At 41.9% G+C, this 13,063-nt stretch overlaps 1 protein-coding gene across 1 annotated transcript; it reads right to left on the minus strand.

Annotated features, from left to right (window-relative positions):
• Positions 1–485: 485 nt before the first annotated feature.
• Positions 486–12,005, minus strand: med1 (mediator complex subunit 1). Its single transcript, XM_040039127.1, has 16 exons — positions 11,835–12,005; positions 10,064–10,170; positions 9,383–9,461; positions 9,247–9,301; positions 8,790–8,922; positions 8,438–8,466; positions 8,199–8,270; positions 7,814–7,888; positions 7,282–7,445; positions 7,083–7,194; positions 6,795–6,919; positions 6,560–6,687; positions 6,129–6,330; positions 5,940–6,035; positions 5,057–5,162; positions 486–4,973 (listed from the first exon to the last, which is right to left on the minus strand). Exons 1-16 carry the CDS (start codon positions 11,953–11,955, stop codon positions 1,148–1,150), a joined length of 5,430 nt encoding a protein of 1,809 aa, XP_039895061.1. The 5' UTR covers positions 11,956–12,005; the 3' UTR covers positions 486–1,147.
• Between the last annotated feature and the right edge of the window lie 1,058 nt (positions 12,006–13,063).

Here is a 13,063-nt window from a genome sequence, read left to right on the forward strand (position 1 = left end):
AAGTCATACTACTTTATAGCACTAAATCAAAAAACTACACCAACTCATTCTGGCATATCTGTACTGTTAGGTCTTAATGCCGGTTAGTTTCCTAGAAAGATTGCCTCAACACAAGTATTTTTTGCTGATATTAAACATGACAGTATAAACATCTCTTAGTTCTGTCAATTTGGAGGCTCAAAATGAGCCCATTGTGAGCAAAGAAAAACCCTTTAGTTGCACTCTGAATCTACAAATCATCTTTTATAATACCTGTGAATAAAGATGTGAAAATCCATTTAACCTCCGCACATTACCTTTGGGAAAATGACTCATTATAACGCACCCTGTAATTCTGCAGCCAGAAATAGAGCCTGATACACTGCTGCCATCTAGTGCCACGGACACTTTCCTCGCTTTCTCTAAATGGTTGCGACTGGTGTTTTTGTTTGACAGAAACTTATAGTAATCAAATCTCCCAAAACACATTAATATGAGGAAACTGGTTCACGTGTGAAATTTTTATTCCAACCTTCAAAAACAATTCCAGTTATAAAAAATAACTGCATGTCTCTTTTACTCCACCATCGGCATCATCATCATCATTATCAGTTACAGTCTTTTTACCTTCACTAATTTACTCATTAACAATTTAAAATGTATCAAAAATCTACAAATTTGAAGGTTTTGTGAAAAACAAGGCAAGTAAATGCTGTACCCTTCTGTCTTTACAATAACTTCCAATAGATGTCATACTGTATAATAGCAACCCATTGTTTTTTATGACAGAAGCAGAATGTAGATGGATTACATGGATAAAGAAATGGGGAAACATGTACTAAAAAAAATAAAAACATCTGACATCACAGGAAAGACAAAAACGGTTAACTTCTCAATTCGGAGGTGGCTTTTTATGTGTAGTGTTCACATTCACATACACCTGGCATCCTAACCACCCCGACATCATACATCGGTATTCATACAGTAAAATACAAAACTAAAATACAGCTTTAACAGTTCAATGATCAGCTACAGAGCTTTAATATTCCTATATCCAGCTCTAATCTGCAGCTTGATTGAAATAAATAGAAGTTTACTTTACGTTTTAAAAGGAATGGGTTAAAATTTGACAACAAATGAGTGAAATCAAAGCACTTTCTACATCAAATTAAAGGTTGCCGGTGAGGGCTGAGTCCATGAGGTCATCATCTTCATTTCTCATATACATTGGGCTCGGCCGGGAAGGCCGATCTGAACTTAACATGGACAAAGATGAATCTGAAGCTGAGATGGGAGACCTTGACCAACTGTCCGATTTTATTGGATGAGAAGACGGCCCCATTGACATAGATTTCTTTTTCTCTTTGTCCCTGTCCCGTTCTCGGTCTCTGTCCCTCTCCCGTTCCCTCTCCTTCTGCTTCTTTTTCTCCTTCTTGTGTTTCTTATGTTTCTCACCTGAGCTAAGGGGAATAGAGCTCATGTAGTCCTGGGGAGGAAGTGGGCGCATGGTCTGGTCATCGTCCGAGCTGGGGCTGTTCTGGTGAGACTTTTCAGCCACCGAGCTGCTTCCTGACTCGCTCTCACTATCCTGGTTAAGTGGGGTATATCCTGGTGAGCGGCTGTGACTGGGGGAGGAGCGGTCATGTTTGGGAGTCGAGCCACTGAAGAGTGGAGAAGCTTTCAGGCTAGAAATCTGAGGACGCATATTGTCACCAGATCCTTCTCCTGCTTTCTGTAGGGTCACTTTAGCCTTGATACTTGGAGAGCCACCGTCTGGTTTGCTAATTATAATCTTGGCCAAAGCAGTCGAACCTACCCCACCTGTTTTTGGGTCCATCAACTTTTTATCCCCACTGCTCCCCCCTGACACTGACACTTTTGCCTTTGCCTCTTTATCAGACTTTTCCCGCTTATAGTCACCACTTTGAGAGGATGAGACATGCTTGGACGGTGCCATGTTTGAAGGCCCACTGGGAACATTTCCAGACCCACCGCCAGGAGTAGATGACGAACCAGCTCCCCCTACTGGTGGCCCTACCTCACAACCATCCTCCCCTACTCCTCCTCCTCCAACACTCTTCAGCTTGTCTATGACTGCTATTAGAGAGGGTTTCTTGTTACGGCTAGGAGACTTTCCTTTGGCGTTTGGGTTATTTGCATTATTCTGGCCAGCCCCTCCACCACTGCCACCTCCACCCCCACTTGCACTGCCTCCTCCACCACCTCCACCACTTCCCCCTCCACCACTGCCATACTGAGACTGAGAGCCTCCTGAGAAGCCAACTGAACCTGAAGATGACGAGGAACTGGAGGATGATGAAGAAGATGAAGAACCAGATGAAGAGCTTCCCCCAGCTGGTTTCTGTGAGCTCATGCCTCCACCAGAAGAAGACTTAGACCCTCCGGAGCTGCCACCTCCTGAGCCCATGGGGGATTTGGCCTTGGAAGAAGGTGGAGTTCCTGGAACCTGGGACTGCTGCATCTTCATAGGGGAGGATAATTTTTCACCAGAGCTACTGGAACGAGAATGGGAAGGTGAAATGTTGGGCTTTATGTTGGGATTCATAAGTGAACCAGGAGGCTTGCCCCCCTGAGGCTTAACTTTATTACCACTTCCTATTCCTCCGCCAGTACCTCCAGGCCCAGACAGGCCATGTTTGGTGATTGGTGAAGATCCTGGCTTGCCAACACCCATCCCTTGGGAGGAGCCTTTAGACTGGGATGGCCCACTTCCTCCACTCCCTGGTTTGGAGCTGTTGCCTTGTGTCATGGAGCCTTCCTTGGATTTGATCTTTCCAGAGGACGATGAGTGTGAATGATGGCTTTTGCTGCTGCTGGTTCCTCCAGTTCCTCCTGTGCTGCTTGTGGCTGAACTGCTGGAGGTGTATCCACTATGGGAAGAGGTTTTGCCCCCAGTTATGGTCCCTTTGGGGATCTGAATAGTGATTTTGGGAATTGGAGGTGTGGCACCTCCAGGGGGGGTTTGTGACCGTCCTGAGCTACCAGGAGACTTGGAACCGCCTCCACTTATGCTGCTACCAGAGCCTGAGCCACCACTAGGTGGTGTATAAGGCCGCCCCCCTGAGCTGTGAGAAGGGGATTTTCCATCAGGATCGAGCTTTTTGCGTTTGGGAGGTTTATCTTTAGATTTTCCCTCACTGGATGGCGTCCTGCTACGCTTCACCTGTTTTCCCTCTGTTGAGCTGCTCCCGATTCCCATCCCAGAACTGCTCCCACCGCTGCCCCCATTCTCATCTTTTGGCCGCATGAGAACCTGTTGTTGTTTAACTTTTGGTTCACCAGATGCTCCTCCAAGGCCCATGCTCAAAAGGGGGCTCTGGGACCCTCCACCATGTGTGTCTCCTAAATCAGGAGCTTGTCCCAGAAGTGGTTTACCACTACCACTGTTGCCTCCAAACACCATCCCAATATCAAAAGGGTCCTTTAGTGAAGGCTCTGGAGTGCTCTGTCCATGTGGAGTAGGATTTTGAGGCGTTCCTGATGGGGTATTCTGCTGGCTACCTCCCCCAAAACCCTTGACAAGGTCCATGTCTCCATCAGCACTTGGAGAACTGTCATCAAAGTAGCTCTGGGAGAAACCATGGCCTGAGGTAAGAAGGTCAGGGTTGAAGTCCGCAGCATCAGGGAAGAAGTTGGTAGAAGAAGAGTCACTGGTGGGAGTGGTAACAGTTCCGGCCGCCTCAGCAATCAGGTCAGCGGGGTCTGTGAAGGGATTCTCATTGCTGTTGGTATTGAAAATATCTGCTGAGTCAAACACTGCACTACCCTGACCTGAACTCGAAGAGTCACGGATAGGGGTACCTAGTGCGCCTCCATCCTCCCCACCGCTGCCCATTGGATGCTGCCCATGGCTCCCACCACTGCCTTTGCCAGTTTGTTCAGGTAAATCTGACAAGATTTCTGTGATATCAGGTCCAATACTATCAGAGCTGGAGAGACGGACCATACGAGGTGGTACGGTACCTGGTGGCTGCTGTTGCTGAGACTGGACATGAGACTGTGAATAAGGCATGCTGGGACCAGATGGTGGAGTTCCACACTGGCTTGGTGCAGGAGTAATGCTATGGGGCGTGTCTAAGCCATCACTGGTCAGGTTAACATCATAGATAGAATTCTGAGATGCGTCCACATCCATAGAGAGGAGCTCACGGTGGAAATCATCCTCGTGAGTGACTTGATGGTGCTGGTGGTGCTGTGGCATGGAAGATGACTGTTGAGTTTTCATGCCTAAGCTACCGCCTCCAACACCAGCAGCTGTTCCAGGCAGCATGCCACCCTTTTCATTCCCCCGTGGGCGCTTCTTTTTTCCCTTCGTGCTACCTCCAGGGCAGGTTCCGCCCATGCCTTCTGTCCGTGGAGAACCAGAAGAATTCTGTCTCTCTAATGGACTAGACCCATACAGGGAAGCAAAATCTTGAGTGGGATTGTCTTTCAACAAGTTCATCAGCATGGGGTGATTCTTGGTGTTGCTGGCAGGGGAAGATGTTGGAGGTGGAGTTTGGTGGGGCTGTGGTGCATTCTGGGAGCTGGGACTAGAACCCACACTTCCAGTTATCTGTAACAGACTTGTTAGTATGGGATTTTGTGTGACTTTGCTATAGTCATCTGAATGGCCTTGACCTTGCTGCTGTTGTTGCTGCATCTGTTGCTGGCTAGCCACAGCTCCTGGGGTTAGGCACTCTCCTCCTTGAGCTTGCCTGTCAGTTCGGGACATCCCATACAGAGAAGTGATTGGACCTGTAAAATTGGGCCCTCCTCCAGTAGGTGTGTTGCCCCCTGTAAGCCCAGGCAGTCCCATGGGATTAGATCCATCAGCTGTTACCATATTATAGGTGGGACTACCAGAGGGTGGAAGGTTGTTTTTCACCATAGTCTCCACGGTTTGTGCAATTAGGGAAAGGGCTGGAGTGTCTGCTTGAATGGTTTCTGCTTTCCTTCGAATTGCTCTCATGGTTACAGGGATGGACATGCATCTACAAGAGGAAGGAAACAATTACCAACCATGTACTAAACCGTGCATAACCACACAGTTATGGTGTTATGGTGAGTATCTCACCTCTGGACCACTTTGGTGATGAATTCATCAGTGCAGATTAGAGCATCTGACACTCCTTTATATAGCTTGCAGGATACCTGTCTGGAGTCAATCACCTCCATCACCACTAAAGGAAAAAGATCACATAGAATAGAGTTACACAAAAAACAAAAGATATTCCAGCAGATTAACACATGAACCCCTTTAGACTGCAATCTACTCCAAAGCTAAAAGTGTAAAGTGGCTGCCTGCTAATCAACCTTGAAGTGACTGAAAGGATGTTTTTTTTTTTTCAGTCAACATTTTATATCAGCCAACAGTGAAAAGACAGACAGCAAACATAGGTTTGAGATAAAGGTTCAACATGCTGCAGTCATGTGTTGAGTCCTCCAGTTAAAATAATAAATACCAGTTTAGCTGAACTTTAACCCAATGGCAATTTTATAAAAACTTTGCAATTGTTGGTTTTGTGTTTCTGGGCAATGAGTTGGGGAAACTTTTATATACTCAACTAAAGATAATTTACCATGTAAAAAAAACAGTTCTCTGTAAAACCACTATACAATCAGAAAAGACCAATTTCCCACATAATTAATTAATATCAACCACTCCAACAGTGTCACATCAATTTCAGTAGTCAGAACTTCTGACTTAAAAATGAATATATGAAATATAAACAAATTAAAGTTCAACTTCAAGCTCTCTATCAGGATTTCAAGTATTTGTAGCAAGTGACTACTGGGGAGAAAAAAAAAGTAGTATAAAGACATTTGTGTCAAATCCACTTGTTACAAAACATCATGTTTGCTGTGATATTTTTTAAATGTATCTATTTTAGTGAAACAACTTTATTCCCCGAAACCTCCCAAAAAAAAAAAAAAAAAGAGCAAAAGTATGTGCTTACCACAGACCAGGGACTCATTCACTGGATGCTGGAAAGAAACGCTGAAACTTGAGTCAGTAAGAGGACACACCTCAAACTGCAGCAGGCCTGCACTGTCTGAAATAACAATGACACTTATAAGTAATTTAATATGATAGAAAACAGAGCACATGTTAATAAGATAAATACAGGAAATCAGAAGCCACCTACCTTCTTTGATAGAAGTCCGCTTCACACAGCTGCCAATCAAGGTGTTATAGGCTGCCTGATGCCGAATGATATCCAACAAGAATGGTACTTGTGCCGGGTGGCGGAAGGGGATCTTGGACACCAGTGCTCCTTGAAGAGATCGACCATCTTGCACTGGAGCATCGCCATTCAGGAAGTAACAGTGCTGCTGATCAGGTAACACCTTAGACAGCAAAATAGAAGTTTTCAGATACTTCCAATGATAGAAATTGTGATAATTGTGATATATAAATACAAGTAATGGAGACAATTCTAAAGCCAAAAGAAGAGGTTGGGGGTAACCACCGAGGGTGGACAGACCTTTAACTAAACCAAATAATGTGCAAGTTAAAAGATTCTAGAGATTTACAACACATCGCTGATATTTGTGGAGGCAAGTAATGTCTGCTCACAGAATAAAAGTGCATGTTGTGTGGGGGTGGAGGCTGGGAGCTGCCCTCCTCAAGACGTTGGAGCTGGCTCTGGACAATTAACTGGTAGAGAGGTGACAAGATGGGTGGGGTCTCAAACACTGGGATGGCTGGGGAAAAAATTGACAGAGATTAAGGTTAAACCGTTCAAATAAAGAATAATATTTTCTATGTGTGTTAATGAATAGTGAATACAACATGCATTAGGTAAACTCACAAGTAGCATTGCCCATCCTCTGGATAAAAGAGAGTGAAAAGGGTGTGGGTTGGTTCATCTTAAGGAAAAAACAAGCTGGCAGGTCCACACAGTTGGAGTTGGTCACAGTGGAAAAGGAAGGTGTCCTAAAATAAAGAGAAAAAAAAATCAATTACCCATGATAACTGCCTAATATTTGCAAGAGTGGTGAATTTGTAAACAATCCCCAGTATAGCATAATTGCAGGTTTTACACAGATTAGAGTTGCTCACTGGAGGACTTTGTAAACACTGGTGAACATGTTCTTACCCCTTGTTGTCAACAGGGTGGGATCCTGTAATCAGTGGAGCAATTGGGAGCTTATAGACAGAGGAGGTTCCTTCAATTGTAACAGAGACACTGACACCCAGAGAGCGCGGCACTGTAACAACAAGCATCCAGTAAGTTACATAGGTCGTGACTGGTAGATGATTCTTGATAAGGTCATCAATGTCCTGCATGCACTTGCCATTGTTGTCCATTAGGTTGAGCTGTGTGCCTGTTCCCTCTTCAAATATGTCATAAGGGGACACATAGCACTGGAGAGAAACAAGGTGACCACCACTTCTGGCTGTCAGCAAGCCCACACTCCCATGCAGAATAGTTTCTACGGTATTAGCATTGGTAGCTAACCTAAAAAACATAAAAACAAAGAAGACTGCATTAAAATAGAGATGATCAAATTAAGTGCTTAGGTCATAATTATTAATTTATACAATTTAGGCAAATGTACAGAGATACAGTCTCTTATAATAAGAGATGACCCTTGCGATCTTTAACAATAGGTGTCCCAACACCTCATAAAATTATTGTACTTAGTCTTTTAACAGTACCACAGGTTCAAACTGATTAAATCTTCAGGGATTTATTATTTAACATGCATTTTCTAGAAGCACATACATATAGCATACAAACAAAGTCCTCAGAAATGTGATGAATATGAAAAGTCCAAAGATCCCAAAGGCAACTTAAACAGTAAATCAAAGACTTATTGAACTTACCTAAACATGTGCATCATCTTTGTAAGATCAAGCTCCAAAGACTGGAGTGCTATGTACATCTTGGTTTTCAGTTTACTGATACACAGAAAGGAAATATTATTAGACATATGAAAACAATATTCAGAGATGTATGGCATATGCATCTTATAAAAAAAATAATATCACTAATCTGGTCTTTGATTGCTTTCTTTTCAGCTCTCCTGTCTCTCAGCAGTTAAAAAGCCTAAATACATTACATATTCATAACTCAACAATTTAAGAAAAGATAATTTTTCATAATCTGGAAGATGGCACATGTAAATTCAATTTTATACGTGGAACGAAATATCTACTCGTGCTTTTAGATAAGCCTAAACCAAACATCAAAGCCTGCAAGCCTACTTACTTGTCTCCAGGAAGCTTGTATAAATCAACAAGTCCCTTGAGATGTTTAGAAAACTCTTCAAAGTTCTTTTCCCTGTTAAAAAGAAAACAAAAGTGGCTCAATCAGCTATTAAACAGGAATCTCTAACAGGTAACTGCAATTTTAACTTTTAATCATTAACAGAAATGAAACACCATGCACTACAGGTTTGTCTCTTATCATCCACAAGAGTTTCAATTACACATGTGCTTTCTACTCACCTTAAATGCTGAAAAAGCTCAGGACAACTCTGTGACCAAGAATTAAATACAAAAAAAGATTACTGAATCTTCACTAGTGGAATTAGATTAATGTAATTTGCCTCTCCCAGTCACACAAGCCTAGAGACCAGTTGGCAACCCACGGCAACCACTGGTTGTAAGGGAAAATATGTGTATTCCAAACGTTTGCCAAAGATTCCTGGCACTGCGCTTTATTGGAAACCTCCTTGTGATTGGTTAGTTTTTTTTCCCAGCAGGTGGAGGTTGCAATGGTGCACTGAATGGTCTCTAGACCTGTGTCACCAAGGCCTTCTATTACTAATTTATGGAACTACATAGTGATTAGACTGACCGTGGGGCTTTCTCCTTGATGAGCCACTTTAACATCCACTAGCTGGCCACTGGTGTCTAGCTGCACCTCCACGTAAAACATGTCCATTGTGATGTAGCACTCTGTTCCAGAGGGACTCAGGTGGGAGCCCAGCCTGCACAAACAAGGCAAAAAAATTTGACAAAATAATGCTATGACGTTTCTAACCTCAATTTCCTGTTGTGCTTTAGCTAAAACAGTGTTAGTATATTGGAAAAAATGTAAATATTGTTGCTGACTACGTTCACAATGGATAAATGCCATCAAAACTGTAAAATAAAGAACATCATGCAATGTGTTGTATGTAGCCCTCCTAACCAATAAAGAAGCTCATTCTCATTTGAAATATTAAACTAAAGGTTTTTCAACCTAAGCACTGAAAGCTTCCACTGCTTTCAGTGCTTAGGTTTACCGGCCTCGGTAACTGTAAGAGACTCACATGTTTTGTCGAGCAATGGATTCCAGACGATCTGTCATGGAGGGAAGTGATGAGACTGAAAAAGAAAGCAGTTTGTTTTTCTAAACAAAAAGGTCAACTCGCTCTCCCTTGTGTTTAAATCAACTGACGTCCTCACCTTTCAAAGCTCTCTGCAGGGTCTCCAGACAGTTGAGCAGGAGCTGGTGACCTGCTGCATTCATCACACCACGTTTCTCCTGGGACACATTATGTGGAAAGAAAGAGAAAGTTCATAAAACAAAAAATGTGCTTAATCAACAAGATCTAAAATTTGTTTTCCACCTGCTCCACTGGGTTCAAGAATGTAAATTCCACCACCATTACAGCTTTATTTATCCAGAAGCTAAGTTACTGAAGAAAATACCTTTTATGCAATTATATGTTTAATGACATTAAATGTGTTCTCTGTTGTGATTACTTGTTACATTGTGACCTGATGTGGGATTGTTAAGTAAATAGATGGGTCATGATGGGTATTGTGTGTGTTTATAATGTTGTTAAGGCCTTCTAAAACTGGTATATTATACCACTGTAGAATATATTGTATGACTTTCCCCTTAAAGTCTTTCTAAGTCATGAAAACACTTGGTTCTTTTGTAGAGCTAAACTGCACCACTAGGTGGTGCCTCTTACTGTTTCAAGAAATGGAGTTGAGGATGTTTTTGGCTTTCTATTCACAAAGGCACCACAGATTTTATCATAAGGGCCTTGCTGCAGATGCCTCTTTCCTGCCTTTACTGATGTAAAATAATGCTTTTGAAATTTGTACAAATCACTTGTAGAAAGGTCTCTCTCTCACCATAGCCTGACGAACAACCTTGCAGGTCTCCTGCCATGGCCGGGAAGCATTGTGTTTGGCATGAAGCCTCTCCAGCAGAGCAGCCATGCGACTCTGCTTCTCTGCTTCTAAATAAAAAAGAAATACATGCATTTAGATAACTTTTAAGCAAATTTCATACACTTATTCTGTTCTGCATTTTAAAAGAGGTTTATGATCTTTTTTGCCACCCAGAATAACCATATTTATGTAATAAAAGTACTTAAACTAGAACAAGACAAAGTTTTTACTATTCCTCTAGGCAAAAACTAATTTCATCAAACAAACACATTTTTTTGTCAGTTTAACAGCTGCAGTTTGAGTTGCTGTTAAGCTATATTGTATATCTTTATGGGCGTTTCTATTATCCTTGTTATTCTGAGAAAAACACAACCACAAACTATACTGTTTAGAAATAATTTTGGTTAATCCACACCTGTGTGAAAGGCTATACAAAAACTTCCCGTTCAAACTTCTATGTGGCATTTGTCTAAGAAGTGGTAAACATTGTAAAGCTACATGTGGTAACTTCAATGTTTTAAGGCAATAAAAACAACAAAACAAAACTTAAAGAAATAAAATATCAACTTAACACGCACAAACACATTTTTTTTAGTGTAACTTTATGAGGAAAAAAAAAGTTTTGTGCGTGTTTTTGAATGTAGATCAGCAGGAATCCCAAAAAGTGGATTCTGTTCTGAATGTAGCATTTTCAGCAGGAGAAACAGTTTGTCACTCTTCCAAGTGACTTCTTCAGTCTCAGCTGACTGCAGGTTTCCTCAACCTTACAAAAAGTACATTTGTTTAATGACATGACCACTAATCAAAGACCACTGATCAATGATAGATAGATAGATAGATAGATAGATAGATAGATAGATAGATAGAGCTCAGCCAATCCTGGTGGACCGAGGTCTAATAGTGTTGTAGGTATTATCATCATTTAGGTATTCCAAACAAACTGGAAGCCAAATGTGTACTGTAACAAATATAAGTATAAAAATACTTTCTTTCCTCTATATTTTCAAGAGTGACCTGAGAGCATGACAACAACATCATTATCATCATCATCTATGTCCCACTTGTACTATTTGTGTTCCAGGCAGATGTCTCACGTGGGTAGGCGACTGGCATGATTTTTATACATTAGCTGGGTGGTAGGATTTGTCAGCTCTTTGGAAAAATAACAAAAAGAACAAAAAAAAAAAACAACTTTTAATAAAAGTGTTGGGATCCTTTTACCAGACTGTTAGTCTAGGATGTCTAGTGTTGTCAAAACATGTCGATAATGAGCTATTACAATGTTGCAGCTTATTACACAGTTTGCCAAACTGATGGACAGATTGGCATTTTTTTGCTCTACACACTGAATAGGTAAGCAAAACTTCTGTGGTGTTTATATTTTCAGAGCCTTGTTTTGCACGACCTACCTATCATCAGTGTTTGCAGAAAGTTGACGTTAGCAAGTTGCTAACGTTAGCCGTTAGCTGATTACAGATAGGCAACTAACGTGACTTTAAGCGCACCAAAAAATAATACCAATCCTTGTACAGATAAGCCGCACTTATCAATCTGGAGTTATTGTGTGTATATGGTACCCACAGATGGATTTCAAATCTATAAAACATACACAAAAAGCAGCAGTACTCGCCAACATAGTGGGCTGATTTAGCAGTTAGCCATTGATAGCCCTAAGTCCCAAAATAAATTATCAGTAAAGCAACGAAAAATAAAGCACGAGTCGCGTTCTTACCCGTTACTTCTTCGGTTTTAACCCGATCGCCATGAGTCTGATTTCCTCCCTGCTGAACTGAAACAGAAAGTTCCCTCGCAGGGCTGCAGCTCTGCATAGAAACACCAGGCCCCGCCGCCATTGTACCCCCCTGCTCAACTTCGACTTCCCCGCTTCAGGTTCCTAGCATCCCTTCCGGGCTTCCGTACTACTATAAACTCGTCATAGCAAGCGGGGAACAGCGATTTTTTTTTCTCCTGGGTGAGTCCTTTCTCCAGACTATTTTTTTTTAAATTTTATGTATCAATTTTTTTGCATGTTTGTGTGTATATATAACATACACGAGCACATTTAAAATAGTATAAACATTTTAAGATTCCGACTTACTATTTTGCACGTTGTAACAATTACTTTGGGTTATTTATCACAACGTTTCCAGGAGAAACGAAACAGCTGCCTTTATCGCTTCAAAAATAAAAGCCTTTTCAGTTTATAGTAAGACAGTGGCAAAATTAATACTGCAGATGGCGTACGGTCGCTGTGAGTAAATGATTCATGATTTGCCAACAGCAACTAACAGGCAAAATCCAAAGGAAGGTTGAAATAATCATGTAAATAATGCACTACATTACTAATGGTTTTTTGTTTGTTTGTTTGTTTGTTTGTTTTTTCCTACTGTTGCCCTCTACTATAAAGCAGTCAGAGAAATAGGCTGTTTAATCAAGCAGTAGATTAAAAAAAAAAAAAAAAAAAGATTAAAGAGCAAAAGCATCCATGCCTTGCACACACAAGCACATACTACAGGCACACACCTGAGCCTATTGTACAGCTGAGCCTGTGGCAGAGTGCTCTCTAGGGAGGATTTTCCCACCAACCATTATGACCTGCCTAAGAGGAAAGCACGGGGTGTGTGCGTGAATAGGATTCATGTGCATTTGTGCATATGCAAAGATGTATTTGTGAACATGGGTAGGCTATAAAGCAGTACGCACACAAACACAGGAGATAGCTATAGACAGCAGTGGAAATGGAGTGGGACCAGATTGGCATCGTCTGAGACAGTAGACAGACCCACAGATAGACATGAGAAAAGAGGGGAGGTGCCGCTATGTAATTGATGTGCCCACCAGGAGCTTTAGCTGGCTGCCTGGCATGGAAGAGGAGTTGGGCACTGCTGCCAAGACAGCAGTAGGAAAAAGGAAAAGGAGGCACGGGCCTTAGGGAGCACAGTAGCAGGCTGAAACCATGCC

Source organism: Simochromis diagramma, unplaced genomic scaffold (assembly GCF_900408965.1).
Source record: "Simochromis diagramma unplaced genomic scaffold, fSimDia1.1 OVJJ01000402.1, whole genome shotgun sequence".
Classification (NCBI taxonomy): Eukaryota; Metazoa; Chordata; class Actinopteri; order Cichliformes; family Cichlidae; genus Simochromis; species Simochromis diagramma.